General features: G+C 36.3%; 2 protein-coding genes across 13 annotated transcripts in view; one reads left to right on the top strand and one right to left on the bottom strand.

Moving 5' to 3' along the window:
* The first annotated feature begins 1,088 nt into the window (after nt 1-1,088).
* GPR151 (G protein-coupled receptor 151) lies at nt 1,089-5,575 on the top strand. The gene has a single exon (XM_008954491.4). The coding sequence runs from the start codon at nt 1,252-1,254 to the stop codon at nt 2,509-2,511; it is 1,260 nt and encodes a 419-aa protein (XP_008952739.2). The 5' UTR covers nt 1,089-1,251; the 3' UTR covers nt 2,512-5,575.
* A 297-nt stretch (nt 5,576-5,872) lies between these two features.
* Nucleotides 5,873-24,919, bottom strand: part of TCERG1 (transcription elongation regulator 1) — a 64,320-nt gene continuing 45,273 nt past the window's right edge. For 8 of the 12 annotated variants that reach the window (XM_034960725.3, XM_034960722.3, XM_034960721.1 and 5 more), the window contains 8 exons: nt 24,313-24,431; nt 18,713-18,863; nt 13,857-14,021; nt 13,390-13,572; nt 10,177-10,356; nt 9,428-9,511; nt 8,138-8,238; nt 5,873-6,937 (listed from right to left, as the gene is read on the bottom strand). In XM_034960725.3, coding sequence (XP_034816616.1) covers nt 6,736-6,937; nt 8,138-8,238; nt 9,428-9,511; nt 10,177-10,356; nt 13,390-13,572; nt 13,857-14,021; nt 18,713-18,863; nt 24,313-24,431 — 1,185 coding nt within the window. In that variant the 3' untranslated portion in view covers nt 5,873-6,735. Of the gene's footprint in view, nt 6,938-7,213; nt 7,313-8,137; nt 8,239-9,427; nt 9,512-9,605; nt 9,752-10,176; nt 10,357-13,389; nt 13,573-13,856; nt 14,022-18,712; nt 18,864-24,312; nt 24,432-24,919 lie in introns of those variants that run through there. The other 4 variants (XR_008625444.2, XR_004671692.2, XM_055112753.1 and 1 more) reach the window with 3 other exon arrangements.

Raw genomic sequence — 24,919 nt, 5'->3', positions numbered from 1 at the left:
GTCATAGCTCACTGCAACCTCGAACTCCTGGGCTTAAGCAACCCTCTCACCTCAGCCTCTTAAGTAGCTAGGACTACAGGTGTACACCATCATGGCTGGCTTTTTTTTTTCTTTTTTTTTTTTTCTTGTTTGTTTGGTAGAGGTGGGGGCGGGGGGGGGTCTCACTTTGTTGCCCAGGCTGGTCTCGAACTTCTGGCCTTAAGCAATCCTCCTGCCTCCACCTCCCCAAATTACAGGCATGAGCCAGTGTGCCCAGCACAAAATCTTTACCAACTTTAAAATATAATTTTAAAAAATCTCTTAAATGCCTTCCACATAGATATTGATTTTTCTTTCATTTCTCTTGTCTTGGTAAATCCTCTAGGAATGCTCTCTGAAAAGCAGCTTAATTCATCATGCAGTTGCCTTCATCACCATCACTTGTTGAAAAGTCTTATTAGTATGTAAAGCAGTTCTAATTTGGAGCTGTAAAATTACCTCTAAAAACTCGTAATAGAATAAACTGAGAGTCATCCATAATTATATTTTTTTAATAGGACTTCTAACTTGTTTTCATTATCCAGCTGTGTTTGAACTCAGCCAGCTGTTGATGGGACTGAGGTGGTTGTAAGGGTTGGGGAAAAGAAGAGGAAGCTCATCTCTGCAGAGTGGGTAGGGAAAGCTTTAGTTCTCAGTTTAAAACAGTGGTTCTCAAAGTGTGGTCTCCCAACCTGCAGCATCAGAGTCTCATGGGAACTTGTTAGAAATGATTTCTTGGGCCCTACTCCAGACCCACTGGATCAGGCCATCAGGTGAAGTTCAAAGAACTTGGTTCAGATGTAGTGTTCACTAAATTACAGACAGCAGTCAAGATTTTAGGAAGAGCTGGTTGAAAATAATTGCCTTGACTGGCTCTAGTGACCCCCCAAGGAACACATGCCACTTACATGTATGTTCTCTTCATTCATCATTTATGGGTATATTTGTATTACTCCACAGGGCTGATGATTTGGTATTAGACTTGCTAATGAGCAGCAGCCATGTGCTCCTGCTATCTGACAGTCGGTACAGTCAAAAGTATATTGTACGCAGCAGAGAAGAGATTAACAGCCAGCCTCCTTCCACATTCTGCTCTCAGGAAATAAGCAAGGGGAGGATCCAGAAGTGTCATTTGACACTGACGACAGAGTACTTATTTCCTATGCAAAAGAGCCCAGGCAGAAAGACAAACCTAAATAAGAATCTAACTTCTGTAAGAAGCTGTGAAGAGTGATGCTGGCAGCTGCCTTTGCAGACTCTAACTCCAGCAGCATGAATGTGTCCTTTGCTCACCTCCACTTTGCCGGAGGGTACCTGCCCTCTGATTCCCAGGACTGGAGAACCATCATCCCGGCTCTCTTGGTGGCTGTCTGCCTGGTGGGCTTCGTGGGAAACCTGTGTGTGATTGGCATCCTCCTTCACAATGCTTGGAAAGGAAAGCCATCCATGATCCACTCCCTGATTCTGAATCTCAGCCTGGCTGATCTCTCCCTCCTGCTGTTTTCTGCACCTATCCGAGCTACGGCGTACTCCAAAAGTGTTTGGGATCTAGGCTGGTTTGTCTGCAAGTCCTCTGACTGGTTTATCCACACATGCATGGCAGCCAAGAGCCTGACAATCGTTGTGGTGGCCAAAGTATGCTTCATGTATGCAAGTGACCCAGCCAAGCAAGTGAGTATCCACAACTACACCATCTGGTCAGTGCTGGTGGCCATCTGGACTGTGGCTAGCCTGTTACCCCTGCCGGAATGGTTCTTTAGCACCATCAGGCATCATGAAGGTGTGGAAATGTGCCTCGTGGATGTACCAGCTGTGGCTGAAGAGTTTATGTCGATGTTTGGTAAGCTCTACCCACTCTTGGCATTTGGCCTTCCATTATTTTTTGCCAGCTTTTATTTCTGGAGAGCTTATGACCAATGTAAAAAACGAGGAACTAAGACTCAAAATCTTAGAAACCAGATACGCTCAAAGCAAGTCACAGTGATGCTGCTGAGCATTGCCATCACCTCTGCTCTCCTGTGGCTCCCCGAATGGGTAGCTTGGCTGTGGGTATGGCATCTGAAGGCTGCAGGCCCGGCCCCACCACAAGGTTTCATAGCCCTGTCTCAAGTCTTGATGTTTTCCATCTCTTCAGCAAATCCTCTCATTTTTCTTGTGATGTCGGAAGAGTTCAGGGAAGGCTTGAAAGGTGTATGGAAATGGATGATAACCAAAAAACCTCCAACTGTCTCAGAGTCTCAGCAAACACCAGCTGGCAACTCAGAGGGTCTTCCTGACAACGTTCCATCTCCAGAATCCCCAGCATCCATACCAGAAAAAGAGAAACCCAGCTCTCCCTCCTCTGGCAAAGGGAAAACTGAGAAGGCAGAGATTCCCATCCTTCCTGATGTAGAGCAGTTTTGGCATGAGAGGGACACAGTCCCTTCTGTACAGGACAATGACCCTATCCCCTGGGAACATGAATATCAAGAGACAGGGGAAGGTGTTAAATAGATTTAAGTTTCAAAGCAAAACAAACTGTGATTATTGTATTTACTTGTACTGCTGCTTATCAATATTGCTGACTTTACAAACTATGATATAATTATTACCATTAGGAATTATAAAAATATTTCACAATCTACACTTTCCAAATGTGCAATGTGGTAAGTAGAGAACCATGTTAGAAGTAATAATTGTTTCAGAATTAGAACTTGGCTTCCCAAACAATTTAGGTGTTGTGTAAAGATGTTGCTGTCAAAGTGATTAGACAGCCTGGCTATTCTGTCATTTGTTCACAGAGGTTTTACTGGGTACCCCCTAGGACCAGCCCTGTAGTGGACCGGCTGGAGCCTGCAGTAGAGGTTCTGTCAAAGCTGAGCCCCTTTACCTTCAGTTTCACCCGGGACCTGCTAGTCCTAATTTTACCTACTAAATTGTATTTCACATAACCAAAGCTCAAAATCTACTTTCACTTGAGATTTTCAACACATTAATGATAAATTTTAATGCGTTCATTTACTTAATAAGTGTTAATTTACTTGACGAAAAGTCCGTATCATAATGTTCATGACTGAAGGTCAAAGAAAAAGAAACAGCACCTTATTCCAATTCTGGACTCATTTCAAGCCATGGCTGGTTCTGGCTAAGTTTAAATAAATTCAAACTTATACTAAAGCCTGCTTCAGTGAACTTTTTAAAGCTACCTGAATGAGTCTTCAGTTTCTAAGTCTGAGAATTGTAGCAGCTTTCCAATGACATTCAGTAGTCTGATATGGGGGAAAAAAATACTTTAAAAATGCCCTCTCTTCACTTCCAAAATGTGGGAGTTATTTTTCTATAAGCAAAAATGTGTTCCTCCTAATATCTCCTTTCTCCCAAGATAAACCATGGTTAATGATATAGGTATAGATTACTCCTCAAATACAAATAAAAGATGGAGATGGTGATCTTTCTTGTTAATGGTACTAAACTTACCCTTACTCAGAACATTGAACTTGAACCCTACTCAACTTTTAAAATACTATAGGATTTCTAAGTTATAAAAATAATCGAGCAACCTGAGAAAGAGATTAATATCAAAAAGAGAAAATTCAACAAAGGCAAGACAGAATTTGGTTAAGAATACAAAATAAAAAGCATAAGGGCAATGCAGAAAGAAAAGCAGTAAAACTGTGTACCCAGACATATGGTAAAATCGGAGTAACAGGCAATAACCATTCATTTTATAGCAAGGTAAAACATACCCAATAAAACATGATTATATTTCTGCCCCTTTTAAGTATAATGACATTCACCCATGATTCTTGATTACTTTGTTATGGAACTCGGGTATTTTCACTGAAAGGTTCCCTCAGAATAGAAACGCCTTTAGGGCAAACCAAGCCATGGAGAATCTGAAATATAAAGGATATGTTATGGAAAAAAAAAGATTTTGTTTTTTATGTTGTCTATGGGTTTCCGGATTCTTCGCTTTTTCATAGGTGGTCATAGTTTGCTTTTTAACACAGGAGGTAGGGCTATATTCTTTTTACACCCTTCATTACAAATTTTATTTGAAGCTCATGTATTCAAATAAAGTAAAATTTAACCCAAGAATCCAAAATATTGTTTTGTGATATGGTAGTTATAAAAAGGATTATCATTGTCTGTGATTATTTGAATTAATAATTTTTATGTTCATTATATGTAGTAAATTTAGGATGTAAGCTTCCAGGGTTTGACACTTTAAACTTGTAAAGAAATAAAAATAATTACGCTTTACTTCAGATAGTTTTTGGAGATTTAACGCTGTCTTTGTCTTGAATTATCATTCCAAAATCATTATTAGGAACAATGGAGCTTTATGGGGCTGTTTGACCTTAACACTGGAACAGGTCTCAGGGTGAACTGATTTTCAGAGTTTGCTAACAAGCACCAAATCAAGATGCAGACACTGGAACAAAGAGTAATTACAATGAACCTTTCATTAAGAACCTGATACACAAAGTTAAGTCCCGACTTGATCCCTTAAAAAATCCGCTTAGAGATGTTTGATTTGTATCTTATCTGATCAAACCCAGATACTTTAAGACAAAAGTAGGAAATTAGAACAGCTATCACCAAACTGTTTTCTTCTCACTTCTCTACTGTGAGAAACAATGTAGTAAGTGGGCAAACAATACTATGTGGAATTCAGAATAACAAAATAAGGCATTCTGGAAACTTTACCCTTGTGAGACAGTCATATTTCTACATACGACATAATAGTTGTGCTCCTTTTGGCAAGCACTTCAATTTCATTCCTCACAGTACTTAAAAATCACTCAATGAACTTATAAAATGAACTTCAAAGAAAGAAAAAAAAGGAAACAGAAGAAGGCCAGGTGTGGCGGTTGACGCCTGTAATCCTAGCACTTTGGGTGGCCGAGGTGGGAGAATGGCTTGAGGCCAGGAGTTTGAGGCCAGCCTGGGCAACAGAGTGAAACCATTTCTAAAAAAATTTAAAAAAGAAAAAAAAAAAAAAAAAGCCAGACATGGTAATGCATGCCTGCAGTCTCAGCTACTCAGAAGGATCACTGAAACCAGGAGTTCAAAGTTACAGTGAGCTATGATGGCACCACTGCACCCCAGCCTAGGAGACAGAGTAAGATCCTTTGTACGCATAAAAAGAAAAAACATATCCTGTTTATCAACTTTACAGCTGAAGACCTTAGTCTGATCAATGCCAGGTTCCTACATACAGAGTTCACAAAATTTCCATGGCACTTAATAGATTTAAGCTATGAACTATATAACATGGATGTGAATGTGTGTGTCTGTGACTGTATACACACAACATACAAATACAGATCTGCTGGTATTCCTTCTTTCTAGGATTTGTTACAACCATAGTCGGTATGAGATAATGGAAAATAAATTATTCTGTTAACATATATATTTTCTTAAACATTTTATTTATGTGGCACTCTGAAACGAGCAACCTATGAAGGCATAAAATAAAAAGATTTTTTTTTTAACTCGGGAGGTAAAGCTAGATATATCAATTAGGAACTGATTCATGGTGTGATGTACACGACATGTTGAAAGAATGCCAAAAAGGCGCAAACCATCATACATTCATACAAAGGACAAAAACAAAAAAAAACCCCAGCATCTTCTTGCTATGAGGCAATAAGGCACTGCTAAGAGACTTGAGCACCAAAATGATTCTCTACAAATTCCTTCCTTTTTATACTGCAAATACTGCATTATTATATTCAAACCTTTAAAAACTAGGTAATACTTAAGATTTAGAGTCAACTTACTTTGTGTGAAATTCTATTTGCTGCTTCTTTTAAAACAGGTTAAAATAAGCTCTTAAAAATTAAGTAACAATAATCATATACAATACAGATATATAAAAAGGGTTGGTTTATTGTAGTTCAAATACATAAACTGAACATTCAAACATCTTAAAATTAAACTTTAGCAACAAAGTTTAACATTCAAACAGGAGTATAGTTTACAAGAAACACCCAGAAAGGTAATTTGTTGTCTAATCCAGAATATTGATAAAGATCACTTAATGGTGAATAAAATATGTTTAACCAGTGGTTCTATTCTGGCCAACATGTTAGTTATGACCGTGGTTCCATACCTGAGAAGAAATTACTACATAAATCTTCTCTTAGGCTAAACAACAAGACTTGGTCTATAATTCAGAGGGGATAATCAAAGCACGTAAGTGAACAAATAAAACTAATCTGATCTTTAGAGACAAAGGTAAAAGTATTGTCCATTATAATAATCGTAGCCTCTGGAAGATAAGAATTCAATTTTCAGTGTTTTCTCTTTTACCCGCTTTAAAAAAAAAAAACAACAAAACAAACCCCAATTCGGGTTTTCTTGGAGTCTGTGGTATTTGCATCTGGCAAGTTCAAGCCACAAATGCTCTTACTTCTTGCATGTATTAACACTGCTAGGAAGAACGTCACCAAGTCACTGACTTCCACACCTCATAAAAGGATGAATTTTAGCTTCAAGATTTTAAGATTTACTAGAGACAGCCTATATTTGAGTATGTATGTCAGTCATGCCACACAAAGAAAAGCATAAATATTTCCAAAGTGTTCTGTTCAGAAACTGTTCACAAATGCTTCTCCTTCTGTTTGTCAGATGGTTTCGCAATAGGTTGACTAATGCACATATATGTAAAAACCTGAAAATTGGCTCATGCAAGCATTTTGAATAGATGCCCCTATGGAAGAGTATTTAGAATTATTTTGTTGATCGTCTCGTGGGCTCCGATGCTGTGGGAGGTGGGGGTGGACCCCGGCGATCCAGGTCATCAACATATGCCACAATCAGTTTACGCCTCTCCTCTGGCACACAGTCCAGTACTAGATACCGTTTGTCATTCTGTAAAATTTTTTCTACATCTTTCAGGTGCTGATCCGATTCTTGGATTAATTTTTTGGATCTGAAATAAGAAAAAGAAGTCCAAGAATTACTGACTGCTGTTCATAGGTCTTTCAGAAATGAGCTGGAAATGTCCACCTAGTTCCTAATTGTGTTTCCATTTTTTTTTTTTTTTTTTTTTTTTAAGAAAAATTTCACGGCAGTGGTCACCTTTGTAAGTCGCCTCAGCAAAGACTCCAAGGAGTGAAAGGGCCTCAGAAGCTGAATTACCCTCCCACCCCTAGTGGTGGTCCCTCCAGATCAGGGCTGAGGGTGGGTGGGTAAATCTTGCCCGTGCTGTACCTGTTCTGTGGATGAACAGAGGACTTCAGTCTGCGGGGCTGCCAATCCCAGCATCTTTCACAAGCTTTCACTTTCACATCTTTCACTAAATTAACTATAAAAATGTAGAAAGAAGTCTTACTTCACATCTAATTTAAAAGCCCAAGCTGATGCAAAACATTAAGGATCCTGACCAAAAAATCCAAATGACAAAATATCTAAAAACCACACCCTCAGCACTATCTAGCCTCCCGTGCACATACCCTTTATTAAGATGTTTCAAATTTCTCTCTTAAAGAAGAAAAGCTGGAGCATGAAACAAAAATGGTTTCCTGCATACTGACTGGTAAGCAATGCGAAATTGTTTTCCTGATGATAAATTGTTAGGGGCGAAGAACTGTTGGGTTTGCTACAGAGAAATCTTGTTTAGAGGCTCTGATTTCATAATTTACAATTTTTATTTAAATGTACCCAGCAAAATGCTTTCCTCTGAGGGAAAAAAAAAATGTTTATGCTGAGCTTAAATAGATGATTTCATGCTTTAGAATGATCTAACCACACTGAATAGTCTTCAGAGGAGGCAAAGATAACTGATAGTGAAAGATTATTTTAAAAGTCTCTTCACGAAATACAATTCTTATATAGTTGAGGGTATTCCTAAAAAAAGCGGTGAAGTAAAAAAAAAAAAAAAGGTATGTATTCAAAACTGGATGGGTGGGTAACACAAAATAAGAATTGACATCTGGGCCCTTTCTTTAAAAAAAAAAAAAAAAGTATGGTAGATATGGGCTGTATTTGACTTTGGACAGAAGTTGGTATCTTCTTATCCCTAAAAATTAATAATGTCAACATGTGTGTGAATGCAAAGAATGCTCTGACCATTAGAGTAAAGACTAGTAAAGAGAATGACTGCCAATATGAAACATTTCATTGCACACACCTATATGTTATAAATTTGGTCTCTTTCAAAAGCGTCCTGAAGTCAGCTTTGGCTGTGATATATTTGTCTCTGATATATTCTTCAAATTCTCTTTGTTTTTTCTGTTAATAAAAAAAAAAAAAGTTAAGATTATGGAAATAAAACCCACTAATTCCAAAATAAACATCAATTATTTATTAAACAGTAATGTGTAAGTCACATAATAAAATTAAAAATTCAAAAGAAAAAGGCAACAGGGTACATTTTGTTCATATATAAAATTCATTAAATCACAATCTGCAAGGCTCATTTTTGCGGCAAATAGAAAGAATGAGGAATCATAAATTAGTAGTGGCTAAAACTTGAGAACTTGCTATGTGCTACACTGCTGAGCATTTTATGAGGATCATCTACTTCAATCTTTACAACAACCTCATGAGGTGGACACTTAAAAATAAGGATATTAAGGATTAAGTGTTCACTTCCTGCACACTGTATTTTTAACTTCAAGAACAAAAACAGTAATTTGTGGATACAGCAACTGTAGGTTAACACTCAATACTTAACTTACACAGTAATGAGCATTTAGCTTTCTGGCAAGCCAAAAGTAGTAAGATGAATAAACTCTTTGGACTTAAAAAAGACTTTATTATCAATTCTAAACAGTCAGAAAAGTTAGAAACTGAGACTGGGTCTACCCCTCTTTCCCAGTCATGCATATTTTATGGTCCAAACATCTACAATCCAATAGACTTTGAGGGGGAAGAATATTAGATTTATGAGTTTTTATAAAAGATGCCCAGACCTACAGAAACCAACCAGGAAAGCGGAATGATGTAAAAGAAAACAAATAAAAGGCCTAGGGATAAAACGGACTGTAGTAAACAACACTTTTCTTGACATCATTCACTGTTTCAGACCTTGAAGCATAAGAGAACTAGCGATCTCATTACAGGGCTCTGTTTGGCTTAAGAGTCAAGTGCTTTGATAGTTTGGTACCAATTGCCAGCCTAAATATGTCTGTCTAGTGGTACCTGACTAAAATAAAACTGCAGCTTCATTAAATTTCTAAGATCCTAAAATACAAGCTTCACCCCAAGTACTAAAATTTTAAACTTTCTATTGTGCTGTCTTGCTAATTTATCATGCAAGAAACAATACATAAACTTAAAATTCAGATTTACTTCTCATACACTTAAAAGTAATTCACTTAAAACAATCAACTTCATTTTGGTTAAGATAGTAGTTCTGTTAGGCCCCAATTTAAGTATTTATAGACCGACAGTAAATCTCGACACAAAATCCTCTTACCCTGTCACTGGAGGAGAACTTAATACACCGAGGATCTTCCTTAATGATTTTTTTTACTTCTTTCCACGTGGATGTTAAGGTAATCTTTGAAAAGACATGAATAAAAAACATAAATACAACTCACTTTTACTTAGGGAGTCAAACTGCAGCACATAGGTACATAATATTACACACTGACCTGCGATCTCTTGTAATGCCCAAGCGTAACTGGACTAGTTAGGGACAGGGAAGCAGCGTTAATGCAATTTCTTTTTGTTGGCTTGCCACAAGAGTTATTTTCATGGCCATACTTTCAAGGTGGCCTAAGACAATCACCTGCAAACCCTGTATTTACATGGGCAAACATCATAACTTCTGAAGAAACCATCACCAAAAAGAGAGCAGATAAAAAGGAACAAAACCTGGATAACAAAGCGTACAAACTGCCGAACAAGAGGCCATAGTACCAAATTGAAAATGGATCAAAAGAAGAAATTTGCTAAATCTATTATTAGGAGGGATCACTGACCACATGGCTAAGGACATTTTGAATTACTATGGGAGCAGTTATGAATGTGAAAACTGCAAAGAATAGGCATTTCTAAATAATTAAGAATACCATAATTTTTTAAAATCAGAGAATTGTCATAAGATGCATTCCAGTAATGAATCTAAAGACCATGACACTAAAAATCATATCAATGCTTTGCTTTAAGAAATTACTAACAAGATTCATCCAGATTAAAATGAGAAAAATAAGAGATTCTTACTGCAGAAGTTTCATCCAGAAGTTGCCTAAAGTGCTCTCTCTTTTTTTTGGTAAGTGCTTCAATGTGTTCATTAAAAAGCTTCTCTTTCTCCTCTCTTTCCAATAAGGATCCAGATTCCCAGCGGTGATCTTTTCGGAGGGTCCTACGAGTATCAGACCATGACACATCTGAAGAACGTACCTGAAGAGAAAAAATTATATATATATCACCAAAGAGACTTATCTGAATGTCTATTTGCACTTCCATGTCCACTGAAGCATTATTCACAATAGCCAAGACATGGAATCAACCTAAGCGTCTAGCAACAGATAAATGGATAAAGAAAATGTAATAAATATACACAGTGGAGTACCACTCAGCCTTAAAAAAAGAGGAAAATTCTATTCATTTATGGCATGGATAAACCTAGAGGACAATATAAGTGAAATAAGTCAAGCACAGAAACACAAATACTGCATAGTCTCACATTTGTGGAATCCAAAAAAGTTGAACTCATAGAAATAGAGAGTAGATGGTCACCAAAGTCTAGGGGGTAGGAGACAGGACAAGGGAGAGAATGAGGAGTTACTTGTCAAAGATAATGAAGTTTCAGAGACAGCAGAAATAAGTTTTGAGATCTACTGCACACCAGGGTTAACTAAAGTCAATAATGTATTCTATATTCAAAATAACTGAGAGTAAATTCCAAATGTCTCACCACAAAAAATTATAGGCAAACAAAGTGATGAATATGTTAAACAGCTTTGGTTTAATCATTCCATATTATCTACCTATATCAAAACAGCAACTGTACCCCGTAAGTATATACAATTATGGCTTCTCAAAACAATTTTTAAGAAGAAGACAGTATAACAGAAGGCATAACAGGTCTGGCTGGCTCACCAACCAGCAAAAAGATATGCTTCATTGGTGATAATGGCATTAAAAGTTAAGCCACACTACTGCCAATGTGAAGAAACATAGACTAAAATAACAGAAAGGTAAGAAAAGAAAAATACAAAAACATTTATTTAACCAACACTTACCAAGCATCTAAATACAAGTCAGATAAATACCGTGCTTTGCAATAAGATTACAAAATAAGACGCTATCCCTTCCTTCAAAGAGCTCACTTAAAAAAGAAGAAAAAAAAAGGATAAAAAGGCCAGGTGCGGTGGCTCATGTCTGTAATCCCAGCCCTTTGGGAGGTGGGTGGATCACCTGAGGTCAGGAGTTTGAGACCAGCCTGGCCAACATGGCGAAACCCCATTTCTACTAAAAATACAAAAATGAGCTGTGTGTGGTGGCGCATGCCTGTAGTCCCAGCTACGCAGGAGACTGAGGCAGGAGAATCACTTGAACCCAGGAGGCAAAGGTTGCAGTGAGCCAAGATCATGCCACTGCACTCCAGCTGGGTGACAGAGTGAGACTCCATCTCAAAAAAATAAAAAATAAAAAAACGAAAAGGATAAACATGTAAGCAAATAACTGCAAATACAGGTAATAAGTGCTGCAGAGTCGTATGCTGAGCACAAGGGTGGTCTAAGGAACAGTGAGATCGAATCTGCCTAGATAGGTCAGGAGTAGCCTCACAGAAGAGATACTTGAGCGTACCCCTGAAGAACGAGAAAGTCTGTCACTGCAACAGGAACACTTCCAAATCATATCAGGTAGAGAGACTGCCGTGAGCAATGGAAGGATGGTATGGTTCATTAAGCATGTTCAGCAAGGCTACAGTTCAAGGAGCAAATGAAGAAAGCAAAGGTGTTAAGGAAATATGAAGGTGGGAGGTAAGAAATGAACAATCTTTTATATTATGCTAAGGAGGCTAAATGTGACCTGTAGGAAACTGCTGGGAGTAAAGAGAACCTTCATCCCCTGCAAGTAACCAGGAGAGTGACAAAATTAGATTAGCTTTTTAGGAAGACTTCTGTGACTGCAATAGAACAGATAAATTTGAGGGAATGTTAGAGGTAGGGAGAGAAATTAGGAAACTACTGTAATTGTCCAGGGTGTAGGACAAGGTTTTCCAACCTGTGGCTCACAGGCCACATGCAACTCAGGATGGCTCTGAATGTACCCCAACACAAATTCATAAACTTTCTTAAAACATTATGAGATGTTTTTGTCCTTTTTTTTTTTTTTTTTTTTTTAGCTCATTGGCTATCAGTAGTGTTAATGTACATTTTTCTTTTTGAGACGGAGTCTCACTCTGTCGCCAGGCTGGAGTGCAGTGGCGCGATCTCAGCTCACTGCAGCCTCCACCTCCCAGGTACAAGTGATGCTCCTGCCTCAGCCTCCCAAGTAGCTGGGACTACAGGCACGCGCCACCACACCCGGCTAATTTTGTATTTTTATTAGAGACGGGGTTTCGCCATGTTGGCCAGCCTAGTCTTTAACTCCTGACCCCAAGTGATCTGCCCGCCTTGGCCTCCCAAAGTGCTGGGATTACAGGCATGAGCCACCGTGCCCAGCCATGTTAGTGAACTTTATGTGTGGCCCAAGACAATTCTCCTTCCAATGCGGCCCAGGGAAGCCAAAAGATTGGATACTGCTGGGTAGAGTAAGAAACAGATGCAAGGGAAGAAATCAGAAGTGACAAGAGTAGCAAGCTCCACTGAAAAAGAGAAAAGAAATAGCATAGGAGAGATATGACAAAGAGAAGCCACCCCCAACTCCAAAATATATTAGCAAGTAGGACAGTAGTCTAGGGTCATTCACTGTAGGGACAAAAAACCCTACATACCTCAACAACTCTGAGGGGTAAGGGAGAAAGATTTTCAACAAAGTTTCAGGGTATCTCCTGCGGTCAGTTACACTTCCAGTCCTACAATCTCATACCATCTGCAAGTATAACTGATCATCACAATGATGGCCCTAAATCACCAACGAAAAGGTTAAATTGTGTTCAGCATGTTTTGTTTATCACTATGGCAGGTAAGTGTGTAATAGTTTACAATGACTTTCATCAAGAACAATAAATAATAAAGTTGTGAGACTAAATGATTATGACTTTCCATATATGCAAAATGCCTAACTTCTGAATTTGTTAAATAACTTGGGTTTTTTCCTATACTAACAGTACTAATACCAAGTATTCAATTTTTAAATGCTTTCTAATTTAGCAAATTATCTCCCTCAGAATTAAAGAACATTAAAATATTCATAACAGTAATATAATAAATTTCCAATATCCAGTACTTTAGAGAAAAAAAGTAAAAGATTAACGTATACCATGTCAGACAGAAGAGCTTTGAAATTCTGGATAGCTTCTTCTCGTTTGTGCTGCTCTCTCTCTCGATCTATTTCTTTCGTTTGTTCTGAACGGGCCTTTTGAACCTCCCTTTCTCGTTCTCGAAGGCTTGCCTCAATGCGGGCTTGCCTTTCAAGCTCCTTTTCTTTTTCTGAGTCTAAATTCTGTAAAAGCAAAAACTACATTATCCTTCTCACCAACTCCATCAAAATATGTTTTTGCAGAATAACTAGCTTGCCAAATAAAAAATTCCAAATCTAGTTTTTGCCCAGAATATACCTAAACACTGTGTACCTCTCATCTCCCAATCAACTAGACTCTCATGTTAAGAATACTAACAAGAAAAAATCCAAACCCCCAATAGAAAAATCCCCAACAACAACATATACCCTTAAACACAAGAATTGTATTATTCAATGAAAGCAATACAAGTAAACACAACAGTTACCTTGGCTATTTTTTCAATGTACTGTTTGAAAAGGTCTTCTCTCATTGATGAACTATCTACTGCTTTGTAACGTGGATCACTTTCTACTTTGTCTTTTACTTTGCTCCATCGAGACTGACTGTCCAAGTGATGATTAGATAATAGTTCAAAGAAATCCGATTTAATCTGTATTTTAAAACAGGTAGTGGGATGGGAGGGAAAATAATGTACCATGAGAAATTCATCATATCTTAAATATTTACAACTAGAAAAAAAGTTCACCTACCTTAAATATGAGAATAATAACTTTTAAAATATAGGCATTTAGAGTAGAATTACAGTAAAAGATCAGAAGTGTTCTTTTACTAGAAATGTAAACATCAACAAGCATATAGGCTTTCATCTAAATTTGCCAAATTCAAGATAAATAATATTTTATAAAGAAATTATTAAACTATAGAAAAAGGCTTTTTCAGATTGTTGATAACTTTAGATCTCAGAACTGCCATGTATTCATAGGGAATATAAATTTACATCGAGCTGCATTTCTTTTTAGCTAAGAGTCAGGCTTATGAAGCTGACAATACTTTAATATCAACAAGGTAAAAATGATTTATTTAAAAAACTAGATGGATAAAAATTTTGGCCATTGAAATTAATAGGATATTTAAAAATCACTGCAAGTCATTACAAACTTATACTGTCAAATGTCTAAAATCAAAATAGGGTAAAAATTTATATTTTGGTGAAAAAAAGGCAGCTGTACACCTTGATATGTGAGAAAGTTACAGAATTTCTATGTTCATAATTAATCATTACTAAAAAATTGCATTCAGATCTTCTACACTTTTTAGCATTAAACATGTATGTAATGTTTATACCATTATAAACTCAGAATGTTAAGTGTTTATCCAGTATTATACTCAACAACTGAAATACCAAGTTAAAAACATTATACCAAAGGTATTAAACATTAATCCTTCAGTATCAACATATACAACTACTTAAAACCCCTCTCCAAAACTGTATTTCTTATTTATTTAAATAGGTGAGGAAAGGAGTAAATGAGATAGTTATTTTTATGTATGTCTGAGGGCCTAATTGTTTTAAAATTTAATCCCATGTATACTACTTTGTACTCCTACCACAGAAGATATCCAAGGTAACCAAGGTCATTTCAACAAAGGATTCTGACCATATTAAGAACCCCTCCCTTCCAGTAGGAATTGAAAATGGTACCTTCCCACCTGATCAGGGGAATCAGGATTTAAAATGTGTATGCACAAAAATATATGAATCATTCCTTCTGCCTAGTCTAACACTATCATTTCCCCTTACAACTTCATTTCTCCTACTGGAGGATTAAAAGTGAGATTGAGGCCAGGGACGGTGGCTCATGCCTGTAATCCCAGCAGTTTGGGAGGCTGAGGTGGGTGGATCACCTGAGGTCACGAGTTCGAGACCAGCCTGACCAACATGGTGAAACCCCGTTTCTACTAAAAATACAAAAAGTTAGCTGGGTGTGGTGGCAGGTGCCTGTAATCCCAGCTACTTGGGAGGCTGAAGCAGGAGAATCGCCTGAACCCAGGAGGCAGAGGTTGCAGTGAGCTGAGACTGCACCACTGCACTCCAGCCTGGGCAACAAGCAAAACTCCATCTCAAAAAAAAAAAAAAAAAGTGAAGTTGATGTTCTTTCTGGAAAATACTTTTAAGGTTATAAGAAACAGAATATCTGCATCAGAAATGTTTCTAAAGACAACAGCTAATTGGCTGTGGATTTCTCCACTACTAAACTTGGCCTTTCACTTTGAACTAATAAGAAATACTCATAAACCCAGTATTTCCAGACAGTGATTAAGAAACCACCTGATGTAGTGATGTAACTTAAATTTTTCTGTTCATCTTGTCTACTTTGTATCTGACATGATGAACACCAAATTCCTAGACGCATTTGACAACTGGAAGGCAAAATTTACAAAATTTATGTTAAATAAAACATGCAAGTTATATCAAATAGGAATCTTTCTAAGCCACAGGAATTTGTATTAGCTTAAAACAATTTTCATATATTAGACACGAAACCTATAAAGTAAGGATTATCATATAGGTTTTTAAATGTGTGATGTATAAACAAGTGAACTTTAAATAAAATTAAACTTTAACTTCCTTTCATTGTGGATATTACCATGACAGGTTATAAATGGCTTACTAAGGCTATCAGTATGAGAACAATTGCCTGACAGCTGCATAAATGTCAAAAAAAATGTCATTTACCATTAGCTGCAATTCAAGGCCTTATTATTCTCCCCATTCCTTACTATAACAAAAATAATTTATTCACAGGAAATTTAAAAGAGAGGGAAGAGAAAAATATGTCAATTTTGTAACAGTGTATTAACTCCAATTACATACAACCTCAAATGTGCTATTTCAAAAGGTAAAGTATTTGAACCACAATTTTATAAAAATTGGTTATAATAATATATTACAATAAAATAGCTTAAGAATAGTTACTTTGGCAAACAAAATAAGTAGACTTTTTTTCTTTTTTTTTTTTTTTTTGAAAGAAGCCCGTCTGTTGTCCAGGCTGGAGTGCAGTGGAACCATCAAAACTCACTGCAGCCTTGACCGTTTGGGCTCAAGCGATCCTCCCACTTCAGATTCCAGAGTAACTGGAACTACAGAAGCACATCACTACAACCAGCTATTTTTTTGTTTTGTTGTAGAGATGGGGGTCTTGCTATATTGCCTAGGCTGGTCTCGAGCAATCTTCGTGCCTCAGCCTCCCAAAGTGCTGGGATTACAGGCATGAGCCACCACGCCTGGTCAATAAGTAGACTTTTACAGGCACTTTTTAATAAAATGGAAAACTAGTGGTAAAAACTACATGAAAATGATGCTCTTACTGTGAGAATGACTTTACCATCAAAATGCTACTTAAGAAAAACAAGAATTTCACCAGAAGTCAATGTTCTTCACAGGTTTTCAAAATTAGTTTTAAAATTAGTTTTAAACCTTTAGTGTTCAGCTATTGATTCAACTATCACAATGCTACAACAACCAGCTGGAGAATTACAAGAACAAGGAAATAAACTCTAGTATCATGCTACTGGTACTGCTCTTGCTATCTAATTACACAGTTACAATGTGATTTTTTTTTTAAGTATACACAATATACTTAAGAACAGTATAAACAATACAGTGGAAGTCATGAAAGAAAAATGATAAAGCCCCTTAACCAAATGTGCTCAAAATGTGAATATAAAATCCACTATATTTAAACCCTTACTTTAAAGATTTCTGCTTTGATGGCCTAGTCACTCACTGATTTTGCATTCTTTAAATTGGCTGAGAAAGCTTCACTTTAGCAATTTCCTGCCTTTTTTTTTTTAATCTAGTAATGGTATAAAGCCAACCCTGTAATTTAAAGAATTACGATTTTTATAGCCAAAATAAAATAAAGCTGAATATATTAAATATTAGATTTATTTAATTTAGATGTCATATCTATTTATTTCTTTTTTAAAATTAACACATTCTGGGCACAATTCTCATCACTTCATAAGGAAAAAGACTAAAAAAATGTAAAGTACCGGAACTCGGGAGGCTAAAGTCACCACACAGAGATACCAATTCTTTCCTCACTAGGGAATCCCATAACACTTTGCGTGTCAGTGATTGACAGCTGTCACTGAACTGATTGACAGGCCGCACAGCACAAAACTGTAAAGTCTATCCACTTGTTATAAAACAGAATACATAAAATAGTTATAAAAAAAGTGTTTAGAAAAAGAAAATCAGTCACAAATGCAAAGATAAATACATTTAATTTGTATAAAAGCAATCATACAAAATCAAACAATCACTTATTTACTTGGTTTTCTTAAATAGGTTATTCTAAAATCAAAAGTAGCAAATAATTCATTAACATGATTCTAATTCAACATATAAAATTATGTAGTAGAATTTGATTTTACACATTTCCTCTGAGAAGCATAATCATTTTTTAAGTAAACAGTGAAACAATTCTGGAAAACTCACTTGGAAGCCCAATAAATCGGATAATTAGGAGGTTTCAGATATTTCTGATAAAAGCTGTTTTAGCTAATACTGTTACTATTTTGAATGAAAGAGACTTCTTCCCAAGAGTAGCATTACTTTCAACAACATTTCTTAATAGAACTTATAATATTATAACTTTCTAGAATAAGAGGCAATTTTAAATGTCAAGAATGATTAGGCTCCAGAGGTTATTTTTCTACATTCACAAAGCATACCAGGACACTAAGGAGAGTGGCTGCATGTTTTGATGGTTCACACACCACTGGGGTCATCTCCCTACTAGTTTTCCTCCCCAGTGGTAAGCTCCTCTCCACTCCTGACACTGCTATCAAATGACATTTGGAATTCATTAATCTTTAATAGCTGACCTTTAATTCTGATAAGCAATAATTTATATGTAAGATATGTTTACTGAAAGAATAGAAAGTCACTAAAATGCTATCTTTTAGAGGGCAAAAAAGATAAAGAAGCTTTTTGAAATTCAAATATTACAACCTATAAAGAATCTTGAAATCTTAGAAGGTACAACTGAGCAGGCAGTCCTAACAACCTGTTCTGAGTTTACCAGGCATCTTAATATTAACACAATTTAAAGCAAAAGTATATAGTTTAGTGAAGCTACTAAAATAAGCATTATGTAAGTAAAGTGATAGAATACACACATACATAAATAATTATAAAAGTTAACTTAAAAGAACAGTCCATGTACGTCCTATTATTTATGCCAATGGATAAGGTTAGAAACATAACACCAGCATAGACCTTTCCCATTCACACTCCCATCAATCACACCACTGGAACTAAAACCATCTTACCTTCTCACCTCTGGTCTTCGAATCTTCTTTCTCTTTCTTCCTAGCAGCGGCCACAAACTCATTAAACAAGGCTTCTCGGTCTTTCATCTTTTCAATTGCTTTGAATCTTGAATCTTTAGCATGCTTGGCTGCAAATTCACTAAAAGTTGCTCTGTAACAAAATTACAAGTGTGCTAACTTTGGCAGTTACTTCTGCTTGTATAAAGGCATAGCAGAAGATACCATTTTTCCAACAAGAGTATATGACAAAGAGACACTGGGACTCAATATCTACCTAACAGTGAACAGTAAGTTTCAGAAAGGAGTAAAAAGAGGTAATGCGCAAAAATGTGGTTAAGGGATGTGTATGCTATCAGCATAGAATTAGGAGAATAAATATTATTATTAAAAAAAAAAGAAAGAGATCACAGAGTAAAGAATTTGCATGCCTCAAGAGACAAGAGCTCATCAATTTCCACTCTGCGATGAAGCTAAGTCCTTCCTCCGGCCATAATAGAAAAATTCTTATTGGATTAGCTCTCCATACACAACTATAAAACTGGACAAAAGTATATGAGGCAACCGATTTCAAGGAGTAGACAACAGAAGGAGTAAGACTGAAATGCCTGAAAGAAGGGAAATTTATGAGGTGCAGAGAGAGCTCAAGTCCAACTAGAGTACCACAGTCTTAATGAACTGGAGGAAGCAAAGATTAGAGCTTGAGTGAAGAGGAATCTACAAAGAGAGGGTACCCAAGAAAAATCTGACTTAGCGATTACCCATGAGTCCACAGCTAAGGCCAAGCTGTGTAACAGCAGGGAAAGATCAGTCTATATATCAAGCTACTACAGGGTTAAGAGCATAGAAGAGATAACAGAGAGTCAGTAGTATTAAAGGGAGAATAGGATCAGGCCAACAAAGTCCACAAAAGATCCACAAGGAAAACAGAGCTGGAAGGCTAAAAGAAACATATTACACTTTCAGAGATTCACATTAACAAAACATAAAGTCAAGCCTAAAATTAAGGTGGCAACCAGTAAATGAACTGCCTACTAAAACAAAAATATCCACTTTTCATTGAAAGGTAACAGACACCAGAGTCTCTACATATTAGCCACAAAGTCCAATATTCAATCAAAAATCACTAAATATACAAAGAAACGTGATCCATAGAAAAAATTTTTTGAAGTCAATAGAAACCAAACCCAAGATGTCCAGATGTCGTTCTAAGTAGACAATAACTTTAAAACAACTATTACTAGCCAGGTGCAGTGGCTCATGCATGCAATCCCAGCACGTCAGGAGGGCAAGGTAGGAGGATCATTTGAGGCCAGGAGTTCGAGACAAGCCTAGGCAACACAGTGAGACTCCAGCCAGGCACGGTAGCTGACGCCTGTAATCCCAGCTACTTGAGAAGCTGAGGCAAAATAATCTTTTGAACCTGGGAGGCAAAGGCTGTAGAGCCGAGATCATGCCACTGCACTCCAGCCTGGACAACAGAGCAAGGCCTTGAATCAAAAAAACAAAAACAAAAAAACATAGTGTGGTGGCTCATGGCTGTAATCTCACCACTTTGGGAGGCCAAGGCAGGTGGATCAGTTGAGGTCAGGAGTTCCAAGACCAGCATGGCCAACAAAGTGAAACCCTGTCTCTATTAAAAACACAAAAAAAATTAGCTGGGAGTAGTGGCAGGCACCTGTAATCCCAGCTACTCAGGAGGCTGAGGCAGGAGAAAAAACCCAGGAGGCAGAGGTTCCAGTGAGCTGAGATCACGCCACTGCACTCCAGCCTGGGTGACAGAGCAAGACTCTGTCTCAAAAAAAAAAAAAAAAAAAAAAACCATAGTGAGGCTCTGTCCCTACAAAAAATTTAAAAATTGGTTGGGCATGGTGGCACACACATATATTCTCAGCTACTCAGGATGACTGCTTAAGCCCAGGAGTCTGAGGCTGCAGTGAGCTGTGACTGAGCCACTGCACTCCAGCCTTAACAACTGAGCAAGACTCTGCCTCTTAAAAAAATAACTAAATAAACAAAACTGTTATTATTACACTGAAAGAATCAAAGAAAAACAGGTTCAAAGAATTGAAAACATGGTCTAAAAATGAATGAACAAATAAGGAGTTTTGGCAGAGATGCAGAAAATATTAAAAAGAACCTAAAACTAATGAAAAAAAATTAACTGGATAGGATTAACATGAGAGTTGACAATTGAATAAAGAGTCAATTATATGAAGTTAGATCACTAACAATTATCTAATCCAAAGAGGAGATAGAAAAAAGACTGAGGTAGGGGAAACAGTCTCAGGGACATGTAAGATAATATCAAACACTAATATATGTGTGATTAGAATCCCAAAAGAGAAAAGAATGAATTAGGGCAGAAAAATTACTAGCCAAAAACTTCCCAAATTTGATGGAAAACATCAATTTATAAATTCAAAAAGCTCAGCAAACTCCGAACAGGTTAAATAAAAGGATGAGGCTTATGAGGGCTAATGAGCCTAAGTTTTAAAAAAGAAGTTTCTCCATAAATAAAAGGCATTATAAAGCTTTCATATATTTGGTATATAGTTTAAATATTTGAAGCTTTAACCAGTGGCGCGATCTTGGCTCACTGCAACCTCCACCTCCAGGTTCAAGCAATTCTTCTGCCTCAGCCTCCCAAGTAGCTGGGACTACAGGCGCCCACCACCACGCCTGGCTAATTTTTGTATTTTTAGTAGAGATGGAGTTTCACCATACTGGCCAGGCTGGTCTCAAACTCCTGACCTCGTGATCCACCTGCCTCGGCCCCCCAAAGTGCTGGGATTACAGGCGCGAGCCACTGCGCCCGGCCAAGAATTTACTCTTATAATTAACAATCCTATATTTAGCATGGTTTTAGAAGAAAAAAAATAAAGATTAGCCCATTTAAAAGCTATTTAGTTATTTAAATGCAAAAATAAAACATTCTCTTCTGTTAAAACAAAGATTATGTTATAGTTTTAATTACAAACAAAAAACTGGCCAGTTAATCTCAATTTAGAACTTAAAACATCAACTGAAGGTTAAGAGTATCACTCACAGCTAACATTTATTATTTTTAAGCTTTGCTGGCCAAGGCTAGATTCTAATAATCTTTTGTATGCAACCAATACTAATCAATATCCAACATTAATTCAACATTTTTAACAACGAATATATTGCAAACCTGGTTTGAACAACAGATACATAACAATAATAAAATGGCATGGTAAAATAAAAATGTATATTCCAGAAAAGGGATCATATGTAGTCCATTAAATGTTTTATTTTCATGATAAATTAAGCCCTTCAGTTTATAATTTTAAGATAGAAAAAGCAACTACAGGTTGGGCATCCCAAATTTGAAATCCAAATGCTCCAAAACCCAAAACTTACTTAGTGCCAACAAGACATTCAATTCAGATTTTTGAATTTGGGATGCTCAGGTAGTAAGTATAATACAAATATTCCAAAATTTTTTTTTTTAAATCTGAAATCCAAAAGACTTCTGGTCTCAAGCATTTGGGATAAGGGATAATAAACTTGCATTGTTATGATTAAAGCATAAACTATGATTAAAGAAAAAACCTTTTAAAAAGTGGAAAATCAACGTGTAAAGTGATAACTGATTTATTTTAGACTTATTTCTATTACTTATAGGTAAAATATCTGACACTTTTTATGAGAAAAGACAGAAGTGAACTTTTAGCATTAGATTCCCATGGAGATGTTTTCATATGACTTATTTCTTAACTGTGAAAAAACTACTTTAAAACAAACAGGATAAGAAATATTTTGGAAGGAAGTGGGTAATGGCTGGTGGTGGGTGACAGGGAGATAGTAGTGACCAGAACTGACTGTGGGAGGTATGACTTAAATTTTCATTAAAAAGATAAACGACATACAAGAGACAGGCACAGTTCAGTAATTTCCCCCTTTCTTTCCCGTTGGAACAAACTCTGGTGCTCTATATTTACTAGCTCTACTAAAAGGTTCTGCAATATTTTTTCCCACTTTAAAAAAAAATTAGGCCAACAGACAACATTTTCTCATTTTAAAGTTTTTCCTCCTTGCATTCTTCTAGGACTAAAAATGGTCTTAATTTCTATGCCAGAGTTGGATGTATCAATATAACAATACAGGACAATGCCCTTAGTGCCTGATCGTTTCATTTTATGAAGTAACCTGCATAATACAGATCACTTCAACAATTCTACCTGCCTGAAAAGAACACCAGTAGAGTACTACGATATGGTAAGACTTAGTCATATCTACCAAGGGAAATCTCTTTGGAGTTTCAATTATTCACAGACCCATATGGAGTTTTAATAAATATATTCTGCTGAATGCTTTGGAAATAAGCTGCAGACATCTTAAGACTTCACTTAGAAATATTTCAACATGCAACTCCTGAGAGTAAAGCCTTTTTCCTCCATAACCACAATACCCAGGAAAATTACTAATTCTCTAACATCTAATATACAATTCTTACCAAGTGACCTCAACTGCCCCCCAAAATGTCTTTTATAACGCAGACTCAACTATTTTGACTCACGATCTCACTCTTTTGACTCAGAAAAAACTCAGGACTCCCTGGAAAGTCTGAACCTCTATTACCCCTGAAGAATATTAAATTCTTCATATCACAAATACTCTATTAGCTTTATTTTCTAAAACTTTTAATACCATATTTCAAATATAAAACTATATTAAACATTCTTCTTAAACAGCATCACTCTTTCCTACCTCCACAGACAAAATTAACTATTTATATAAGATGAACGTTTATAATAAGTGCCATTTAACCCAGAGACTCCATGATGCTACCCGACAGTTTTAGAATACTGAGGTATTCCTAGTAACCTAATACCACTACTCTTACATCTAAGTCATAAACAAGAGTAATTCCCCCTGCCTATACAATTCTGTGCAACACTGAAATCTAATTGAAATCCCAGCTTCACTGGGGCAAGCTACCTAATTTGCTTATCTCATATAAAACAGGTATCACGTAAGTACCTAAATCAAACTACCTGTTCTGAAGACTGAATATCTGTATGCATATATATAAAATTATATGCTTTCAGTCATGTTTACATGTAAATGTATAAATGCATACATATATGTTTTAAAGTGCAAATAAGCACATAAAATACCCAGTAACTGTTATTACTATAAAACTAGGCAAATAAATTTAAAATGTCTCATTTTCTTCAGCCCATTACATTTAATACATATTATCAATCAATTGAAAATGTCAGACACGACCATTAACTAGACACTCAGAAAATTTTGAAATTGAAGTGGTAAAAGGTCCTTCACCACTTCAATTTAATCAAAATAATGTTCCTCCTCTGCAACTCATTATGTATAAAACTTTACAAAGATGGGGCACAGATTTTCTATCATATACTAGTTTCTAAAGAACTTATTCCCACAGGGAAGCACTTAAATCAAAGGTACCCTTCTCAGAGCACTTAGGATTCCTCTAAAGGAAACATAGTAAAAAATAAAGATTAGAAATTTTGGCAAAAACCGATAATCAAATAAGGAGCTTTTAGTGCCCAAATAGCCAAAAAATACACTTTGATATTTAAGAGAAACAAACCACATACCTTGGATTAAATTTTGCTTCTTCCATCATTTTTTTGAAATCTTCCTTGGCTTGCATTATTTTATTTTTCTTTTCCCTGCGTTCTTCCTCTGCCCTGGTCTTTACATACTGATCAAACACCTATTATAAAAATCAACAAATTTGACAAGTCAATCTTTCATATGGGTAATTTAACTACCAAATTATTGGACAATGTCTTTGTCCAAACTATACCAGGAAAAATATATTAACTGTAGATAATTATACACAGATAATCTATACCAAGTTTCACTTTAAAGCTTCACTGAAATATTACACAAGCACACAGCTCTCTACTTAGGCTTCAAGAACAAAAGAAAATAGCAAAAAGCCTCTTTAATTTTTTTCCCAATTATAAATACATGATTATTATAAACATTTCAAGAAATTTAGAAATGCGGAAGAGAAATCAGTCTTCCCAAATCCCTTTTAGAAAGAAATATCAATGGTATGGAATCTGTAGTATATTTTATTTCCGTGCTTCTCTTAAGACATAAGTATTTTCACTAAAATGTAATCATGCTTTACATCTATTCTGTATTTCCCCCACTTAATAATACAGTCAAGATAATGAACTGATCATCTATTTA

The sequence above is a fragment of the Pan paniscus genome, chromosome 4 (genome assembly GCF_029289425.2).
Source record: "Pan paniscus chromosome 4, NHGRI_mPanPan1-v2.0_pri, whole genome shotgun sequence".
Classification (NCBI taxonomy): Eukaryota; Metazoa; Chordata; class Mammalia; order Primates; family Hominidae; genus Pan; species Pan paniscus.
The sequence above is the reverse complement of the archived record's forward strand: the minus strand, read 5'-3'. Positions and strand labels throughout refer to the sequence as shown.

Coding starts and splice junctions, on each gene's coding strand:
- GPR151 (XM_008954491.4), top strand. CDS start 1,252: ATGCTGGCAGCTGCCTTTGCAGACTCTAACTCCAGCAGCATGAATGTG.